General features: G+C 37.0%; 2 protein-coding genes across 6 annotated transcripts in view; one reads left to right on the plus strand and one right to left on the minus strand.

Moving 5' to 3' along the window:
• Positions 1-9,884, plus strand: part of LOC106873284 (uncharacterized) — a 27,127-nt gene extending 17,243 nt beyond the window's left edge. For 3 of the 5 annotated variants that reach the window (XM_052966483.2, XM_052966491.2, XM_089357933.1), the window contains one exon: positions 1,881-4,154. In XM_052966483.2, the coding sequence (XP_052822443.1) occupies positions 1,881-2,116 (236 nt within the window). In that variant the 3' untranslated portion in view covers positions 2,117-4,154. Of the gene's footprint in view, positions 1-1,880; positions 4,155-8,055; positions 8,103-9,307 lie in introns of those variants that run through there. The other 2 variants (XR_001409858.3, XR_016243227.1) reach the window with 2 other exon arrangements.
• LOC106873286 (uncharacterized) lies at positions 4,105-21,546 on the minus strand. Its single transcript, XM_014920592.3, has 6 exons — positions 21,130-21,546; positions 20,359-20,477; positions 16,318-16,561; positions 9,915-10,125; positions 6,034-6,150; positions 4,105-4,207 (listed from the first exon to the last, which is right to left on the minus strand). Exons 1-6 carry the CDS (start codon positions 21,252-21,254, stop codon positions 4,163-4,165), a joined length of 861 nt encoding a protein of 286 aa, XP_014776078.2. The 5' UTR covers positions 21,255-21,546; the 3' UTR covers positions 4,105-4,162.
• Positions 21,547-21,670: the final 124 nt, after the last annotated feature.

Consider the following 21,670-nt stretch of genomic DNA (forward strand, 5'->3'; position numbering starts at 1 on the left):
TGCCACTGGCACGAGGGCCAGTCTGGTGGTACTGGCAACAGCCACGCTCAAATGGTGTTTTTTATGTGCCACCTGCACAGGAGTCAGTCCAGCGGCACTGGCAACGACCTCGCTTGAATGAAAAGATGAGCTTATTTATTGTGAAATATTAGGAAAATATATCTTGAAATATAGTTTTTTTCTTTTGTGCTGGTGTCACAAAAAAAATGCACTCAATACACTGTAAAGTGATTGGCATTAGGAAGAGCAGACAGTAGAGCTCAATGCAGTCCTCTGACTCCCCAGCTCCTGTCAAACTGTTCAACCTATGCCAGCATGGAAAGCAAATTATGATGATGATTCTTTTTTTATACCCACCTACTTCCAAGCTAGAATCAAGTCATGGAATTTTAGTTGTGTTCACTTCATGAATTTTAGAGGATCTTAAATATATTTAAATGCATTTTACACATTCTCTCTTGGTACTCATATTGTATTTCACTTCCCAGACACCATACAAAACACTTTTTAATTATTACTTTATCTTTAGAATTACAAGAGCTTTTCAGGGAGTTTTTATGTGGTTGCTCAACATTCTAGAATTAACATCCAAATTTCCTTCATCACGTACTACTATCTTAAAGAAAAAAGGCTACTTTAGATAATACTTTGCCTGGTACTCAGAAAGACAGTGTGGTCAAGTTGAAATGCCTTTGATCATGGGTCTGCTCATTCAGACTGTACTGGGGTTTAAAATTTTCTTTTTTTTCTTTCATCTTAGGGCATTTCACATCTTGGTAAATTAACAAGTAAATGAGAGCTGTCTCCGAGTAACCACATTTTATGTAGTTCTGGTGGTTGCTATATACTTTGTTACAAATTTTCATTATATCTTCAGTATCCTTTGGGCTATTGCAAAGATTAAAGGAAGATACTTTATATCATGCAAAAATGAGTATGCCAGTTGGGGAATTTATGGTTTCTGTTATGTTATTGAATAGCTTTCTTACTATATAAAGATAGTCTTTGATTACTTTGGAAATAGTTATAGTCATTTGTTCCAAAGAAATATATAATTTCATCTGAATATGTAGAGGATCTACAATGAAAATCATTGATTTATTGTGTTAGAGATAACTTTTTCATTAAGTACAAGATGATGTGTAACTCCAACGTTGGTAATTGATAAACCATCAGATGTACAACATACATTCATCTAGACTAGACTGGCACTCTACTACAGATGGTGAAATTGGAGTTTGGCATGGTCCTATGAGAATGCCCATGAAGTATTGAAGTTATCAGAGATCATAAAAGGTTGGATCTTTGTGAATAAATCTATAGTCACCTTAAACTAAGTAATTTTGATGACGAGAGTGCTGATGCCACATAAAAAGCATCCAGTCCACACTGTAAAGTGGTTGACGTTTGAAATACCATCCAGCTGTAAAAACCATGCCAAAACTGACCTTGCTTGTGCCACATAAAAAGCACTCAGTCCACTCTGCTGAGTTGGTGGATGGGTGGTTGGTGTTAGGAATGGCATCTAGCCATAAAAACAGACACAGAGGTCTGGTGCAGGCTCCTGACAAATTGTCCAACCCATGCCAGCATGGAAAGCAGATGTTAGACAATGATGATGACAAAGTATTTAGATCTGTTTCTGTCTAAAATAGCTACATTGTTAGAACAGCTCCAAATTTACTGTGCAAGGCACTTACTCTAAATTGACATACATATGTGCATGTTTTCAGAACAAAGATAATGTAATAAAAAATATATCTAAAATAAAGTAGAAAAATTGTTAAGCTTACAAAATTTTCACACTTCTTTTTTGAAAGTATGTTATGCAGCAAAGCTTAACTTATTCTTAAATATATTTTTTTCTTTTATTTCAATAGATTCTTTTGCTTTGGGTAAAACCGGACATACCAAGACGTCTCCAAAAAATTCATTTTCATCTTCAGGGGACCATACTACTACATCTAATACAGATATTAGAGTGGATCTTGAAGAAATGGACTTTGATTGTGTTAGTTGTCCACTCTGTGGAGAATTCTTCCCAGGAGATGTTATTGAAATGCATGCCAATGTTTGTGCTGATAGCCAGCAGTTTGAATTACATTATTCTCCTTGAATTAGGTAATAACTGTTGTTTTGGGACTGTTATATTATGTAAACACTTCATTTATAAAGTCAGTGACTCACAACTATTACTACTTGGTCAAACCAACAGATTTGAAAGCTAAAAGACACAAGTGAGAAAATAAAATTCACTTATGAAGCTAACAGATGGAGTTAATATTGGAGAGAATGAGGTATAGTAAGACAGCTTTTATTAACAAATTCCAAGATATCATCTGCATGATAAACTAAACTACATGGTTGCTCAGTCTGCTAGAAACAGGAGACAAATCTCCTTTGATTCACACCCAACCATATTAAAAATACATTGAACAATGTAATCCTTGATACTACACAAAAAGAGGACAAGGGATCACTGCTGTAATGCTTTTGATCACAGGTGTACTCAACCAGGACTGATCTGTTGCTAAACGATGACTAAGTTGGTGTAAACTCATACAGAATTAATTTTTGAAAAAAAAATTGTTTCTACAGCAACAAATACACATTTCTTTATATTTACTTTGCTAACAAAAATGCAAAATTAATTTGTGCTTGTTTCCTATACTTTTTTCTGACATTTTGTTAGCTTATTAATGCTTCATTAATTATTAGATATATTGACATCTAGGTGCAGGTGTGGCTGTATGGTTAAGAAGTTTGTTCCTCAACCACATGGTTTGGGGTTTGTTTTACTGCATGGAACCTTGGGAGCTATAGCCCTGGACCAACCAAAGCTTTTTGAGTGGATTTAGGTGACAGAAACTGAAAGAAGCTTGTCTCATGTATGCGTGTGCTTTGACATCACATGACAGTTGTGAATGAATGTCATGGTCATACAAGCAGTGTCATTCATTTACAATCTTACAATATTCTGTGAAGACATTTCTGATCATAGGGAAATATTACCTTATTTGGAAACAGGTGAGAGCTAGTGACAGGAAGGGTATCTGGTTGTAGAAATTCTGCTTCAATAAACTAGCCCATGCATGCATGGAAAAGTGGATGTTAAAACAATGATGATGGCATCTACTCATTGTTAATAGTCTGGTTTATTGGTTAGAAGTGAAGTGCAAAAGATCTTGTTTGTATGCTTTTTATTGCATACCTGCAGCTAGTATTTATGAGGACAATGAATATTTAGAAAACCGTGTCTGTCAGCAGAGGCATATATAAAAAGCACGGAGCTTTGTGCAAGCTTAGAAGTTGACAACATTGAATGCCAAAATAAAGTAGGTGAATTTTAAGAATGGAGAAAAGCTACTAAGCAATGTATTTTGAAGTGTTTTATGGTGTTATATCAAACATTTCTGTCATCTCCCCCTTAACCCTCTTTCTGCAGAGATCAGATGTATATCCACTCAAACTTTCATTATCCTTAATGGCAAAAAACAGTTTCATAAACCAATCTATTTTTTATTGAGACAATGTAACTTGCAGAAAATAGTTCTATTTTTTGTAGATGTTTAACATAATTACTGGAATAACCATGAAATATAATTTTGCAGTGAAAGGGTTAATAGGAAATACTTTGGAAACAACTTAATGCTCTAGCATTTTTCAACCTAATTAAATGCCATTTCCTTGCATAACCCTTTATCTTTGTTATTCTCACCTACTTTTTCTGAAAATCCCCATAGGATAGAAACTTTTCCCTTCACCTTTTAGTCGAGTGTTGTTTGTTAGTCATAAGATTTCTTTATTGGAAAGGAAAACTAAAGCAATCATTACATTCACCAGACAGAAGGAAAAACTGACTAGTTTTAAGTATAGTAGATCTGAAATAACTGAATATAGGCAAGACACTTGGGATGAACAGTCTTCTCTAAAAAATATATTACTGTATTAATAATTGCCTGGTTATGAATTTTTTTTAATGTTAGACTATATTAAATGGCTTTGGTGATTGGTTGTTGCATTGATATTGTTCCTTAATTTTTTTCATGCTGGAAATGAAAAGAGACTTTACTGATATTGAATGAACAAGAGAGATTGAAAAAATTCAGATTATTTAAAAATATTTTATTTTTTATTAAAAATATAATACAATTTATAGTTTTCAAACTTTTTGATTGAGACTTTTGACTTGGTTGGTGGAAGGTTTCTAGATGAAAGAAAAAAATTAAAATGTATTATATATATATATATATATATATATATATACTTTATTTAAAAACAGCAGAAATATAACAAAAGACTGTTACTCTGAGTTTCACGTTCCCGTTCATCGGACAGTTTTGTTAGAAATGGCTTACTCCGGTATATATATAAATACACACACACAGACCAAGAGTTTATTTATGCCCAATTGGTTTAAGTAATTATCTGGGTATCAGAGGTGATAGACAGACTGGTTTTTAACAAGTAATTCAAACAGATCAAGAATAATAGAAGAATGGCACTAGTGATAATATATCAAGTAAGGCTTGGACCAAGACCAAGATGCATGAAGAAACTTTGTATGGTAGCATGGAAAACCTGGTATCACACATCAACATTCCTGTTAATGAACAGGAACTTATTTACGTTAAGATTATAACTGCAAAGTCATGAGTTCAGACCTTGCTACATCCATTGTTATACACTTTAGACAAGAATATTATTTGCCTCAGTCTAACCAACTGATAATTAGATGCCACTCCCACTTTGTAACTAAGTAGTTAATGTTAGGAGAATGTATTGTGCTGTAAAAACGCTTGGTCCTGCAACTTGTATAGCAACAGGTAACCTACATGACTGCTCAACCTGCTAGAAATAACAGCCAAATCTTCCTCAAAGCACATCCTACAGAGAGGAGAAAGACACATTGGATAATGTAATCTGGGATACACTATGTAGTTTTGATTTGTAACTTTTATAGTTTGGAGGGAAGGCATTGCCTGTGACCGTTTTACAAGGCCTCCAAGACTGGTTGGACGGCAGAAGCCATCCACAAACCAGAGACCAGTCCTGAATGCTTGCAACAGTAGACTCCACTAAAAGTACTCCAGATTAATTCAATTGGCTATGGCTATCAATGTACAAAATTCTGCTTCAATAGCCTCCATGCAAGCATGGAAAAGTAGATATTAAATTATGCTAACGAATGACTTTATGATGCATATAAATGTGGAAATATTCACCATTGTAAATTTAGTAAAAATATGAAACAGATGGAGGGAGGTGGGATCCATCTAAAGAAATAAGGTCTGACATATGGTCTTTGCAGACTTCTGAAAACTGGTGAGACATGCATTTGATGTACATCTCCAAGGTAAAAATTTGATGGTTGCAGGGAGGAAAGGACTAGGATTAGTGGTTGGCAGAGTGTGGAGAAACAGTCATCACCATCATTTAATGTTAACATTCCGTGCTGGTATGCATTAGGTGTTAAGTGAATTAAGAGCTCATGGGTGGGGTGGCTCCAGACTAGTGGACTCTGAATAACAGAAGACACTATGGTAGAGGAGACAGCACATTGATGAGCCAATTCGTCAGATGGCTTGTTTTTTTTAAATGCTATGTGCTATCTATGATGGATGTGTGTAGTGGTACATGCCCATCTCAACAGCTTTGCAGAAGGTAAGTTGTTGGGGGCTGAAATATTTACTGGCTCTGAAGAGAAAGGCCAATCATTACGTTGAGGATGTGCATTTACCAATGGAGATCCTTGGCTTAACATTCAGAGCGACTTTGAGGGTTTGAATTGCATTACTATTCAAGAGAAGTAAGAGGTGGGATGTTATATTGTTTTCTTAATTTGTAGTAAATCTTGAAATTTACAATAAAGGATATATATAACATTTATAGAAACAATGAGATTGAAACTTATACAAAAATATATTTACAGTATCATGAGTGAAGCAAAATTACCATTGGAATATATCAGTTTCAGTATAAATAAATCTTAGTCATCCAAATAGATTTAATTGAATATACAATACTGCTTACCAAATGATCTGGTCTGTTGTCTTTCTTAAGATTTTTCTGTTTACTTCGCTTCTTTTTTTTCTTTTTTAATATAACAGCTGAAGCCTCTTCTTTTGTCTGTGTTTGCGAGCAATTTTGCTGAAAAAGTTTAAATTTGGGGAGACATATAGTGATCTCTTTTCACAAGGCAAAAAGCAATTTTTCTTCTGGTACCTCATCATCATCATCATCATCATCGTTTAACGTCCGCTTTCCATGCTAGCATGGGTTGGACGATTTGACTGAGGACTGGTGAAACCAGATGGCTACACCAGGCTCCAATCTGATTTGGCAGTGTCTCCACAGCTGGATGCCCCCCCCCCCCTAAAGCCAACCACTCAGAGAGTGTAGTGGGTGCGCTTACGTGTCACCCCCACGAAGGCCAGTCAGGCGGTACTGGCAAAGGCCACGCTCGAGAAACCTCATGTGTCACCCGCACAAGAGCCAGCCCAGGGGCACCAGCAACGATCCAGCTCGAAAATCCCAGAACCCCACACAAGAGCCAGTTCGGGGGCACCGGCAACGATCTCGCTCGAAGAAATTTCATGTGTCACCAGCACAAGAGCCAGTCCAGGGGCACTGGCAACGATCTCGCTCGAAAAACCTCATGTGTCACCCGCACAAGAGCCAGCCCAGGGGCACCGGCAACGATCCCGCTCGGAAGATTTCATGTGTTGCCCGCACATGAGCCAGTCCAGGGGCACTGGCAACGATCCCGCTCGAAAGATTCATGTGTCGCCCGCACATGAGCCAGTCCAGGGGCACTGGCAACGATCCCGCTCGAAAGATTTCATGTGTCGCCCGCACAAGAGCCAGTCCAGGGGTACTGGCAACAATGTCGCTCAAAAGATATCATTAGCCAGTCCGGGGCACCGGCAACGACCTCGCTCAAAAACCCTCATGTGTCACCCGCAAGCCGGCCCAGGGTCACCGGCAACGATCTCGCTCGAAAGATTTCATGTGTCGCCCGCACATGAGCCAGTCCAGGGGCACTGGCATCGATCCCGCTCGAAAGATTTCATGTGTCTCTCGCACATGAGCCAGTCCATGGGCACTGGCAACGATCCCGCTCGAAACATTTCATGTGTCGTGTCGCCCGCACATGAGCCAGTCCAGGGGCACTGGCAACGATCCCGCTCGAAACATTTCATGTGTCACCCACACAAAGGCCAGTCCAGGGGCACTGGCAACAATGTCGCTCGAAAGATATCATGTGTCACCCGCACATGAGCCAGTCCAGGGGCACCAGCAACGATCTCGCTCGAAAAATCTCATGTGTTACTCGCACAAGAGCCAGTCCATGGGCACTGGCAACGATCTCGCACGAAAGATATCATGTGTCGCCCGCACATGAGCCAGTCCAGGGGCACTGGCAACGATCCCGCTCAAAAGATTTCATGTGTCGCCCGCACATGAGCCAGTCCGGGTGCACTGGCAACGATCCCGCTCGAAACATTTCATGTGTCACCCGCACAAGAGCCAGTCCAGGGGTACTGGCAACAATGTCGCTCGAAAGATATCATGTGTCGCCCGCACATGAGCCAGTCCAGGGGCACTGGCAACGATCCTGCTCAAAAGATTTCATGTGTCGCCCGCACATGAGCCAGTCCGGGGGCACTGGCAACGATCCCGCTCGAAACATTTCATGTGTCACTTGCACAAGAGCCAGTCCAGGGGCACTGGCAACAATGTCGCTCGAAAGATATCATGTGTCGCCCGCACATGAACCAGTCCAGGGGCACTGGCAACGATCCCGCTCCAAATCTGAAATGAAGAAAGCCGAAGTGGGATATATCAGCTTCCCCTTGATTTTAATTTACCCTTTTTCATTCTATTCTCTCATACATTGTAATATAATGAAGATGGAGACATCATTTCAATAGGAGATGAAATTTTTTTTTATTGGCTTCAGTTATTAGGTTGTGGACGTACTGAGGTACTGCCTTCAAAGGTTTTCAGTTAATTGCATCAATCCTAATACTTTGATATTTATTTTGTCCTTAGAGGAAGCTTAGAGGCAAAGGCAGCAGACATAAAGGGATATTACAGAGGTGAGTTAAAATGCTACATGGTATTTTCATTTTGTGCACTAATTTTTGCCATAACTTGCTGATATATATATACACACAGCAAGCTTCTGCATGGTTTCCTTCAACCAAATTTCATCCATAGGACTTCGGGTGATGCAAAACTATGACAGCAAACACTTGCCCAAAGTGCCATGCAGAGAGATTGAACTCCAAATTGTGGCTGCAAGGCAAACTGCTTGACTATACAGCCATTAGCACAATATATCTAAATTACTTTCTAAGAGCACTGACACAAACCAACATTATTTCTCTCAATATTCTTTCTTTTAGGCTCAAACTTAGTTTTTGGGGAGGAACAGGTATAATTGCTTAAATCAGTGACATATATATATATGTATGAGCCTCCACTTTTTTGTACCTAAAAATCAGTATTACATATGTACAGTTAGATGTGCAAACACTATCATAAGACTGAGTGTTCCAAGCTGATTATCATTATCCAGTCAACTTCTAGTATAGTGGTTAGTCTACCAGTGTACTTAGTAGTATTACTAGTTGTAATATACAGAGCGTATGAGGAGGAAAATTAAGATAAACACAAGCCTAGGTAGTGTTTATCCATGTTTCAGTGTTGAAGTCAGTAGAGCTCCATTATTAGGGAGCAAGTTATATGTTGTGTTTACAGTTAGATGTACAACTAGTACTGTATGAGATAACGATAATCTATGTGGAGCTTTAACTCATAGTAGTAGTCATGCATCTAGCTGTACACACAAAATAAAACTTGCTCCCTAATGGTGAAGCTATACTGACTTTAACACTGAAACATGAATAAATAATAACTAGGCTTGTGTTTATTTTAATTTCCCCCCCCACATATTCTCAGTAATATATATGTTACACTAAAGTGGCGAGCTGGCAGAAACGTTAGCACACCAGGCGAAATGTTTAGCAGTATTTCGCCAAGGTCAACTTTGCCTTTCATCCTTTCAGGGTCGATAAATTAAACACCAGTTGCATACTGGGATAAGTCTAATCGACTGTCCCCCCATCCCCCAAAATTTCAGGCCTTGTGCCTAGAGTAGAAAAGAATATATATGTTACACTATAGTATAATGCCACCTCCTCACCAATTTTACTTTTGATGCCAGTACAATATATAATTAAATGAATCTTTTTTTTTTTTTTTTTTACAAAATCATGAACATATGCTTTTATGCTTTCAGATGAAAAGAAGTTCAGTTAATTTGGGACAAAAGAATACTGAGATGGTTATATTTCTGTTAAAAAAAAAATGGAATTACATTATGAAATACAGTGAGAGTTACATGTGCTCAAATTGTGAAGATGTTGGACTGCTAGCTAAAAAAATCAGTTTATATCTTCTCTGTCGCAGTAAGCTATGACAAGATATTTCCTCATCTTCAGTGGTTCTAGGGTATCAGAATGAAGAGGGTAAATGTTACTTTCAGGCATCTACTTTACCTTTAGGTTTCTATGTTCAGTAAATAACAGAGTAGGTATTGTGATGAAGCATAGCACATCATTGAAAGCAAGGAGAGCATTTTATTGAGCGCACCAGTGGACACTAAAAAAAAACCTGAATTCTATCTAAGGGAAGAAACCTTAGGTAATGTTATGAACAAAAACATACAAGCAAAACTAAATTTAAATCCCCACCCTGCCTTTTTTTATATTAAAAGAACCACCTCGTCTATGGAATCAAATCTTTATAGTGAAAGTTACTATTATAAGAAAACCCTTCACTTTACACAATACACACATTATACAATTTGAAGAAAAGAAGTTTGAATCATGTATTTCAATCCTTACCTTTTTATTATGAATGTATATATTAGATCTGCCGTTTTTGTTAACTGTGTTTGTAGTCTTATCTACTTCAATATGATGTCCATTCATTTTCGGAGTTGAGGAAGCAGCTTTATGATAATTATTTATAGTTTCTTTTACTTTTTCCATGATTAAGTTATTTGAAGTTTTATTTTTCCTTTCTCCTTCCTCACTGCATTGGGTAGAGTCATTGCTGTAAATAGATGTAAATGAAATAAAAAAAAGATCAGTGTATCATTTTGGAAAATAATAGGTAAGCCTCTCAATGTCAGAGAGATTCTGCAAGCTGCACACAAGAAACCTGTCTCTGAATATAAACAGATACAGAAGAGAGAGAGTCTCTTTAAGTCCAGCCATAACCAAGTTCTGTACTGTTGGTGGCATAAAATGCACATTAGTGTTTAGAAATAGCATCCAGCTGTAAAAACCAAGCCAAATGAGGAAGAAACAAATGAAAGCAACATGGACTCTGCAAGACATGTGCAAGTAGCCTGTCAGGCAGGATATGAGTTAAGTCATTGCTCCAAATCAACTGTAAAATATCACTTCTGTCTTAATTTTGGTGGCGTGACCATAGCAAATGGTTGCTCTGGCAAAGTCATTTACACCATTGTAAATGATTTTTAGAGTAGGCCATCAGTATTATGGAGCTTATACACAAGCAGAAATAAGACTTTCATCGTGTTTTGAGGTGTTGGAAGGTGAAGACAGTTCTCTTTCTTGAATTTGATCATGGTTGTTTTACTATAGTCCCTGAAAACAACTAGGATCATTGCATAAAAAAAGACTACAAAATAGGAGTAGCATTCTCTAATGCCTGCATAATAAACAATGAGATTACAGTGCTGAGAGGGAAAGCAAGCATGACCTTCAGAAGAATGCACTGCAAGCTGGTTAGTTCATGGAATCTGTCTTAGCATGAAGACCAGTGTATATAGACAGTTCTAACCATGCTGCGATATAGTAGTGAGACTTGAACATAATACTGCCAACATATGGAAATAGAAAAAAAAAACAAAAGACTAGTTCCATTTAAGATGCTTTGGAAAATTTGTGCTGTCTCATAGAACAAGGTACTTAACTATATTTGAGTAATACAAAATTGAAAGGATCAAAGCTCTCTTCATGAAGGGTAAGCTCTGGTGAGTGAGATGTATTGCTTGAATGGAAGAGCCAAGGAGGTTAGCATAAAAGGTATAAGGACATTTTGAAATCCAATCTGAAAGTATGTGATGCTTTCATTGACAACTGGATAAAGCACTTATCCTGTCAGAGAGGCAAAGTACTATGTAGAAATAAGGTAGCTTTGAATACTGCTACATCAATCATCTCCAGGTCAGGACTAACCCCTTACAAGCTAAAGACTGCATCTGCCTGGTCTGTTAGCATTGATGCTACTTGTGGACAAACCTGATCAGCCATTGCAGATAAATTTATTAGATAGAGAAGGATGATCTATTATATCACAAAGACTCAGCTTATCATCAATAGAAAAATACAATGAAAGAACAGCAAGAAAGTGAGCCAAAAGTTATATAGTGTTGGAATGTGAAAGTTTTCTGTGAATGCTGTTTGGTGAGATGGTTTTCTTCCTATAGATTCATTCTACAGGGTGGTACAGCCCAGGCAGTAAGTTCCCTGCAAACTAATTCTTCAACCTAGCTATTGCTATTTTGTCATAGCTATTTAAAAATTCTAGTAGTATTTTCAAGGGAAGCATGAACATATTTCCCATTCATTCCTTGGAATCAGTAGGGCTGATCATCAATTGATGTACAACTAAGCATAAAAACTCAATTTGATTCTATTACACTAGTTAGAATGTTAGATAAATATTCATGCCTATCTTTTGTTCTTTTGTTGTTATTGTTGCTGAGTCTCAAGTTAGTCCTGACTTAGCAAAACCTACGACCAAAAACGTTCCACCCATGACCATACTGTACTGATATTACATATCTGAAATTACATTATCAAATGTGTCTCTCTCTTTTCAAGATAATAGAATGAAGTTTGATTGATATCTGGCTAATATTTTTAGCAGATTGAGTGACCACATAAAAGCTACTTTGTTTCACTTGATCCAGTCTAATATGATACACCATCTTAAATATTACCTTGCTTGGAAACAGGTGAGAGTTGGTGACAGGAAAAGCATCAGGCCATAGAAAATCTGCCTCAAGTAAATTCTGTCCAATCCATGCAAGCATGGAAAAGTGGGCATTAAAATGATGATGATTTCTTACACTGACACATGATTTTACATCTGTTTCCCACGATGGCATGGGTTGGACAGTTCATTACAGTCTCAGCGTTTATTCTGAATTACTACTCTCCTAGAGAACCATGTCTCATATAGTTTAGCAAAGAAATAAAAAGTGGGTCAATGTGATGAAGAACTAACGAGTTATTCAGCAATTTCTGAGTACTATATCAAAGTAACACGAGACAGAAGGCTACGATATGAGAGAGAATTGGCTGCTATTTCTATGTCTAGCTATTATGTAGAGGTCTCACTTATTCATCATCATCATCGTCGTCGTTTAACATCCGCTTTCCATGCTGGGATTCGTTGGACAGTTTGACTGAGTACTGGCAAGCCAGAAGGCTGCACCAGGCTCCAATCTGATCTGGCAAAGTTTCTACAGCTGGATGTCCTTCCTAACGCCAGCCACTCCAAGAGTGTAGTGGGTACTTTTACATGCCACCAGCACGAGTGCCAGTCAGGAGGTACTGGCAACGACCACACTCAAAAGGTGTTTTTTATGTGCCACCTGCATGAGAGCCAGTCCGACAGAACTAGCAACAACGACGCTTGAACGTTGTTTTTCACGTGCCAGTAAAGCAACACTGGCAATGATCACACTCGAATGGTGCTCTTTACTTGCCACCAGCACGGGAGCCAGTCAGTGGCCCTGGCAACGGTCACACTCAGATGGTGCTTTTAACACTCCACTGGCACGAGTGCCAATCAGGCGGTACTGTCATCGGCCACGTCAGCGATTTTGATTTCACTTGCCTCAACAGGTCTTCACAAGCAAAGTTTATTGTCCAATGAATGAAGGGTACTCATAAGTGGGCTGGTTATACACCACTGGCTTACGTCACAGGTTATGGTCTCACTTGGCTTTTCAAGTCTTCTTGAGCACAGCATATCTCTAAAGGTCTTGGTCACTACTCATTGCTTTGGTGAGACTCAAAGTTCAAAGGTCGTGCTTCACCACCTCATCTCAGGTCTTCCTGAGTCTACCTCTTCCACAGGTTCCCTCTATTGCTAGGGTGTGACAGTTTTTCATACAGCTGTCCTCATCCATTCACAAAACATGACCATTCCAGTGCAGTTGTCTCTCTTGCACACCACATCTGACGGTTTTTAAGTCCAACTTTTCTCTCAGGGCGCTTACACTCTGTCGTGTATGCACACTGACATTACACATCCAACGGAGCATACTGGCTTCATTCCTTGCAAGCTTACGCATGTCCTCAGCAGTCACAGCCCATGTTTCACTGCCATGTAGCATGACTGTTTGTACACATGCGTCATACAGTCTGCCTTTTACTCTGAGCGAGAGGCCCTTTGTCACCAGCAGAGGTAGGAGCTCTCTAAACTCTGCCCAGGCTATTCTTATACACTTTCAGAGCATCCATCCCTGCTACAGACTTGGTCACCTAAGTACTGGAAGCTATCAACTATTTCTAGTTTTTCTCACTGGAATGTGACAGAAGCTGTTCTCTGCACAGTGTTTATTGCTCCTGAGCATTTGCCACATACAAAAACTCTTCCCAGTTAGCCTTCCTTTGATATTGCTGCACCTCTTATGTATCCATAGCTTACACTGGGTACATCTTATGGAGTTTCTACCTATGCCTTTTCTACAGATCGAGCAGGGCCATCTATCTGAAGGGATTTGTGGTTTGTCTGCCTTCCTACTTATTCGGACTTTGGTTTTAGCTAAGTTGACTCTAAAGCCCTTCGATTCTCATCCTTGCTTCCACACCTGAAACTTTCCTCTAGTTCTAGAGCAAGGTCATCAGCATAGAGGAGCTCCCAGGGGCATCCTGTCTTGAATTACTCTGTTATTGCCTTGAGGACTATGATGAATAAGAGGGGGCTGAGGACTGATCCTTGGTGGACCCTACCCGGAATTCTTCACTGTACATGTTGCCAACCCTCACCTTACTGACAGCGCCCCTGTACATGGCTCGCACAGCTCTCACTAACCATTCTTCTATCCCTAGTTTCTTCATCGACCACCAGATAAGGGATCGGAGGACACTGACAAAGGGTTTCGCCATGTCAACGAAAGCCAGGTACAGAGGTTTATCTTTGGCTAGGTATTTCTCCTGAAGCTGTCTTACCAGAGATATCGCATCGGTGGTACTTTTTCATGGCACGAACCCAAACTGCATCTCATCTAAACTGACTCTCTCCCTAATTAGTTGGGCTATGACCCTCTCCATGACCTTCATTAGAGGAAGTAATATCCCCGTAAGGGATTGTTAAAAACAATCCAGTCGCCAACTGAGTTTAACCAAATATATTGATAGAAAGTTCCTCAATATATATATATATATATATATATATATATATATATATATGTATAAACAGTCTCATAGATTAAAAAGTCAATAAAAGAAAATAGAGAAGAAAATATGTAATAGATGCTTGGTTCATTTTATTTGTATCACAATGGAAAAGTAATGCAAATTAAAAGATATAACTATAAGGACAAGTATGAAAGGAACTGCATCAACAAAACAACCAAAAAGTATCCCCCCAAAATTCTATATATGATTGAATCATCAATATTATTACTTTTATTTGTGACTTTTAATATATATACACATATATATATATATATATATATATATGTATATATTGCTTAGGCATTGCATGACTAATGACCTGGGTAGAACTCAATACACATATTTCACAACAAAGTGTTAGGTGAATATAGAGTAGTAATAAGAAAAAAAAGATGGCACAGGAAAAACAATGGTTATGTTATGAACTTCATTAGCTTACAGCTGTTTCTGCTAAAAGATTCAGTGGAGTCATAGTCTTATAGCAGAAACAGCTGGAAGCTAATGAAGTTCATAATATAACCATTGTTTTTCCTGTCATCTCTTTTTCTTATATACAGTATAGTTCCAATAATCTGTTATACTTAAACCCCGAGTAATACTGGTGTGTTGGAACTTGGTCTTCAAAAATAACAAATCGTGTCATCTTTTCAAACCCAGTCATCAAATATATATAACTGTATTTTTCAGCAGCCTCAATATCTACTGACTTCTTTTGAACTTTACCAATTAAATTTATGAATGCCCTGTTATATTTTAAAGTTTCTAAATAACTCAACTATAAACACATTTGTCTTCACAATATTCAAATCTTTTGTGTAAATACTTGAAATTGATATACTCCAGATCACTTTGGGCTAAACCATTTAAATAACATTGCAGAGAGTTCTGAAAATTCTTTGCTTTAATGTTTGCCACACATATCAACACCTTTGCTTGTCTCTGAATCATCCATAAATTACAGTTAATTTGTTCTTTGTTTCTTAATACCATATATCATTGAAGAACTTATATTCAGGCAAAATAGCATTCATTTTAGCCTCTTTTCAAATGCTATATTTCAATTTCCAGGGTGCAAAGTGAGAGTTAGGAGCTGGCTAATGGTTTTTCAATTTGAATGTAAAGAATGACAGAGACATCAGCAACTAGTGATGGCCCTTTCGCAAACAAAAATAGTGAGGTGCAACGAAAAGTACTGAGCAATTAAGTTTGTCAGACAATTGGTTTAATAGAGCTTTATTGTAAATACAGAAGACAGTGGGTATTGTTTGAGGGAAATTTGGCTGTCTGTTGGTAAGCGAAGAACAGCTCAGAATTACACTATTAAAAAAGTACTTCATTTAGAATGACACCATTTTAATGCCTTCAGAATGTAAACATAAACATTAGTTATTGTAGTATTTATATAGTTTCATATTTGGAAAGAGAGTTTCCAATTCAGGTTGTTTGTTGATAACTTTGGATGTAGATTATTTTAATTTTGTAATGTTTTACTGGTTTCATTGCTGTTGTTGTCAATGCCATTGTTTAGTTCCAAGTCAGACAAAAAATAAGATAGTTTCCAGTAAACAACACTGAATATATATATCACTTAGTCTACCTACCTGTTAACAGGCATGCACAATAAGTAGATAAAACTCTGTGGCAGACAATAGGAGCACAGTATACAAATGAGTGCTCCTGTGGGTGTAGAATAAACCTATGAGAAATCACCTAAAAGTGCATTTTCCCTCACAAGAGATCCTAAAAATCACCCTGCAAAATCTTTAACAGAATAAAGTGATAGAAAATAAGATGTTATTACCTTTTATTCAGTAATCCTTTTAATTTCCGTCGAAGCTTTTTTCTTGCTGACCGTGATAAAGTATCTTTCTCAAGTCTCAACTTGATGTTCTCCACTGTATTCACTGAATTTGTCTCGCTCTTTGACTTAGTTCCATTAACAATATTTGGTGTCTTTTTCTTCTTGGCAATTAATTCTGTTTTGCTGAGACTATTTGAAATAGTATCAGCTTTTTTCTTTCTTTTCTTAGCAGCATTTTCAACTTCTGACAAAACAAATGACAAAGTAACCATTTAAGATTTTCTTTCTAAACAATTGTATTTATATTTTAATGAGGAGTATTCCTTTTCTTTTTTGTGTGAAGAAACACGAAAGAATTTCATGCTAACCAGTAGGGGTATATCATGTTCAATTGTAAAAGACTAACTTCAACAAAATAATTGCTATTGTTGTTGTTATTATCAGCATGGCATTCAAATCCTTCTGGGAACAACTTTGCTTTTTATCATTCTACACTTGATAAAATAAATGGATGGCATGAAGTGAAAATGATTCAAGAATCTTTACCAATCTCTTCCAAATGTTTGACTTTGTGTTAATATGAGAAAAATCTTATAACAATTCTGCTTGTCATTCCATTACTTAGCCCATCAGTAACACTTTCACATGATTAGAGGAAAAGAGAGAGAAAGAAAAGAGGGAGAAAGAAGCATGAGGTAGAGGGAATGTAATTGTAACACTTTTACATGAAAGGGAAAGGGAGGAGAGAGAAAAAGAGGATAAGGTAAAGAGTGAGACAGAAAAAGTGGGAGAGAGAAGCATCCGATGTGAAGTAGGGGAACTTAATATTTATTACGTGATTAAAAAAGTTAGTTGAAGGTAGTAATGATATAGAGGAGGAGAGCTAAAAATAGAATTTTTGCAGAGGGGTGATGTTATGATGGTGGTGGAGGTGGCAGTGGCGATTGAATAGTGAAAAGTGTATTTTTAAAAAATTGAACTAAGTTTTTTATATCACCTGTCACTTAATGCATGCGCATAAGTGCAATTTGCTTATCTACATGGCAAAGGCAGACTGTATGACGCATGCGTACGAACAACCATGCTACATGGCAGTGAAACATGGGCTGTAACTGCTGAGGACATACGTAAGCTCGCAAGGAATGAAGCCAGTATGCTCCGTTGGATGTGTAATGTCAATGTGAATACCCGTCAGAGTGTAAGTATCTTGAGAGAAAAGCTGAACATTAGAAGCATCAGTTGTGGCATGCAAGAGAGACGATTGCGCTGGTATGGACATGTGGTGAGAATGGAGGAGGATAGCTGCGTGAAAAAGTGCCACACCCTAACAGTTGAGGGAACCCGTGGAAGAGGTAGGCCCAGGAAGACCTGGGCTGAGGTGGTGAGGCAAGACCGTCGTACATTGGGCCTCACCGAGGCGATGACTACGGACCGAGACCTTTGGAAATGTGCTGTGCATGAGAAGACCCGGCAAGCCAAGTAAGATCGTTGCCAGTGCCCCTGGACTGGTTCTTGTGCGGGTGGCACATGAGATGCACCATTTTGAGCGTGGCCGTTGCCAGTACCGCCTGACTGGCTCCTGTAGGATTTTCGAGCGAGATCGTTGCCAGTGCCCCTGGACTGGCTTGTGCGGGTGGAACATAAAAGACACCATTTCGAGCGTGGCCGTTTTCGTGCGGGTGACACGTAAAAGCACCCACTACACTCTCTGAGTGGTTGGCGTTAGGAAGGGCATCCAGCTGTAGAAACTCTGCCAAATCAGACTGGAGCCTGGTGTTGCCATCCGGTTTCACCAGTCCTCAGTCAAATCGTCCAACCCATGCTAGCATGGAAAGCGGACGTTAAACGATGATGATGATGAAATATATGCAATTTAACTAAAGGTTATATCATATGTATTATATATAAAAGTTATATATCATATGTATATAAAGGTTATATCATATGATATTTTTTTGTTTACTGGAAAAATGAAAAAATAAGAGTGAATATTTATTTTATGAGTGCTGTGCATTAAGTCTATAAAATTGTGCATAAAGTATATAAAGTGCATTAAGTAATCATTGTATTCCAATTTCTTTCACTTTTTAATGAGTAGCAGATAAGCAACTATCTTTCCATGCAGACACAACACAGGCTATGCTTTCAGGTTTTTTGGATAAAGTTTTCAGAAATAACCCAATAGGCTTATCATTAATTCTGTGAAATATTCATGAGTCCTGCAAGTCATTTATTATTACTATTATCATTGAAACTATTACATTGTTAGGTTTTTAGATTTACTTGTGCCACATTCCTGGTAGCTACTGTTAACTCTTTCCAAAGCTTTGTCATTTTTATTTTTCATATTTTTGATCTGTACAGAGTCAGCTTATTTTCTAGGAAGCTCCCATGTCAAAGTCACTTACAAGTTTTGTTTTCTTTCTTTGTTTAGATAATTACAATCAGTCCTCATATTGTATGATGACAGAAGTAATCTATATATATATAAAAATGAGAATGTATGTCTGTGTGATTCCCTAAAACTCGAGAACTACTCAACCAATTTCATTCAAATTTTACACATGCCTTACTTAGGGTCCTGGTTGTGTTTTAGTCAAAAAATTTTTTTAACTTCTTGCATAGTTCGAGCCCACAACATCATATCTCCTCCACTATTTAAGTATTACATGCCAAAAGTGAAACAAAAACACTCATGTCAAATACTTTCACTTTAAAAATGAAACTATTCCACTAACTGAAACAATAACATTTCGATACTGTAATGACAGATACTTTCACTTTAATGGTTTCATTTTCATACTGAATCTACTACAGTGAAACTATACTTTCACATATATACAGGCATACATACATATATACATACATGCATATATATATCTGCACAAATGTATCCATATAGATGTATATATATATAGATGTATATATATATATATATATATATATATATATATATATATATATATATATATATATATATATATAGAGAGAGAGAGAGAGAGAGAGAGAGAGAGAGAGAGAGAGACAGATGTATATGTATATGTACACATATATGTATAGATATATATATATAGATCTATATGCATTCGAATCATATGTATTCCAGTTCCTTACAGAAAATATAACAGAAAAGTCTCATTCTTCAATTGCATGTAACATGGGCAACATGTATCTCTGCTAGTAAGAGATAATTTTCTGCTGGAATATGAAGAAGATGCAGCAATCAACTAGTGTCAACTATCTCACCAACCAAATAGACTGAATATCTAAATTTGAACAAGAGTTTCATTATTTTGCAGTATTGTGGGCTAGGAGAAGGCCATATGAATCTACTCCAGGGTATTTTTCTCTTCAATCACATGAAAACTTGGTTTTGTTAGTTATGTATGAATAACTGAAGTGAAGTTGTTATCAAAGAGAATATGCAAGTGTATAATAATTTTTCAATTATTTGTGAAAATCAATGACATTTGATCTGTATAAAATATCTGTGTTATAAATAATTTTAATGTACACTGGCCATGCTGTTAGACCACCAGCATATCAACTAACAGGTCAAAGGTTCTCATCGCAAGCAGTGTGCATTAGCCCTGGCCAAGACAATATTGCTGGTTCAGTAATCCAACTTTATACAGGTACCATGAGATGCAGTCTGTAAGAGCATAATATAAGACAAGTATCTCACTAGCTTACATTGCTAAATTTATATCTCATAAATCTAGTTTGGAAGTGATGGCCTACAGGAGGGTAATGGGTTCTGTTGTGCCCCAACAAGTCAGTGATTACAAGGATATCTGTTAACAACTGTTGAATAAGAAGATATTGATTATTTATTCTTCGGTGAATGTTAAGAACAAAATAGCTGACTTTCAAAATGACACTGATGAATTTATCTTGAATCTACTCAGATTCAATAACTATTTCTAGCCATTTAGAATTAACTACCAACCAGAATGTGGCAGGACATTATGAGCCTCCAGTCTAAGAGGTTAACAGAACTTTATCCAATCAATCTGTGTGACACAAAATGGTATTACTTACCTTTTTCCTTTTGTTCAAGTTTTCTTTTATGTTTAATTATTTTGTGGGTAAATTTGTCTTCAAGGCTCATTGGCACTGCTTCGTGGTTTGAAGGACTTTTACCAAACATTTTATTAATACTGCAAATGATGATATATATTAATGTAAAGAATATGAAATATGCAGTAAATTTTCCATCAAAGTAAAGGCTTAAACAGCAGATATCAATATTTAAAAACTTAACCCTATTTTGATCGCTATTTCTGAGTCATTACCATCTACTAAAGCAATCGAAGTGTTAAAACGAAAAAATGTTCAGCTGAAAGACGAAGAATCTCGAATGTTATTATTCCATTTTCCAAGCGAAGATCGCAAAATTAGATTTTAAACCCCTTTCGCGTAATCTTTATAACATTATTTCTAGTGTTAAACTTTAAAAAACTGTTTGTTAGATTTACTTCATAGACTTTACTTTCACTTCATAAAAATTAATCATTGCTTTAAACGAGAAAAAAAAAGAAGTTTGAAAAGAAGAGATATTTCATTTCCACATGATTATATTTGTTATTTTGTCAACTTGATCACGTGTGATAAGTATGATATGATAAACAGGAAAACAATTATAAACTGCATGTTGATTTTGAATGGAAAATATAAAAATCATTAGATGAAAATAACAAAAAATTAAGATATATTGAACGTAAAAGTCGAAAGTGCGTAAATAAAAAAAGTAATGAAAATCAGATCATCGCAACACATGGCAATATTTTTAGATGATCTTCAACAAATTACCTTTCGTAAGTTTTTCTGTTTTCTACATCATCCACTTTCTTGTTTGCTGCAGCTAAAAGTTCGGCTACCCATATGGTAGCAACACTAGGATACGGACGTCGTACCTCTATACCTGTTGTAGACATTTTCTCGTTGTTGGAATGAAATGTTGTGGGTTTAGTAAACCGGTGTCACATGTCAAAGTGTTCTCCATGTTATCCAAGAGATTTACAGTGATTAGTATGGAATTTCTCGCCAGCATTATCTTCTTTATTTTGTTTATTAGCATTTATTTAAAGTTCTTTGATAAGGTTCAATTTCTTTAAAAAGAAAGTTGGGTATACCTAAATAAATACTGGTCTTTTGCTGATTGATATATTTTGTCTATTGCTTTGACCTAACACCGTAACCAAACCAGATAATATGTACTGCGCTTGTATTAAGACGATGAGTAGTAGTGTGTCTTGAATAGAAGAACCTGTCTTACGATTCCAGCAAAGCCCAGAAATATAAAACCACTACGCTTATTATACAACAGTCTTTTAAATACTTTTATGGCGAT

The sequence above is a fragment of the Octopus bimaculoides genome, chromosome 1 (assembly GCF_046866305.1).
Source record: "Octopus bimaculoides isolate indiv1 chromosome 1, ASM4686630v1, whole genome shotgun sequence".
NCBI classification, from domain to species: Eukaryota; Metazoa; Mollusca; class Cephalopoda; order Octopoda; family Octopodidae; genus Octopus; species Octopus bimaculoides.

Bases quoted from the DNA above. Each gene is read 5' to 3' on its own strand.
- LOC106873286 (XM_014920592.3), bottom strand. From the start codon at position 21,254: ATGTCTACAACAGGTATAGAGGTACGACGTCCGTATCCTAGTGTTGCT. The intron at 10,126-16,317 runs GTAATAACATCT...ATCTATTTACAG, and splicing joins AAAGGATTACTGAATAAAAG to CAATGACTCTACCCAATGCA. The intron at 4,208-6,033 runs GTAAGCAGTATT...TCTTTCATCTAG, and splicing joins ACAACAGACCAGATCATTTG to AAACCTTCCACCAACCAAGT.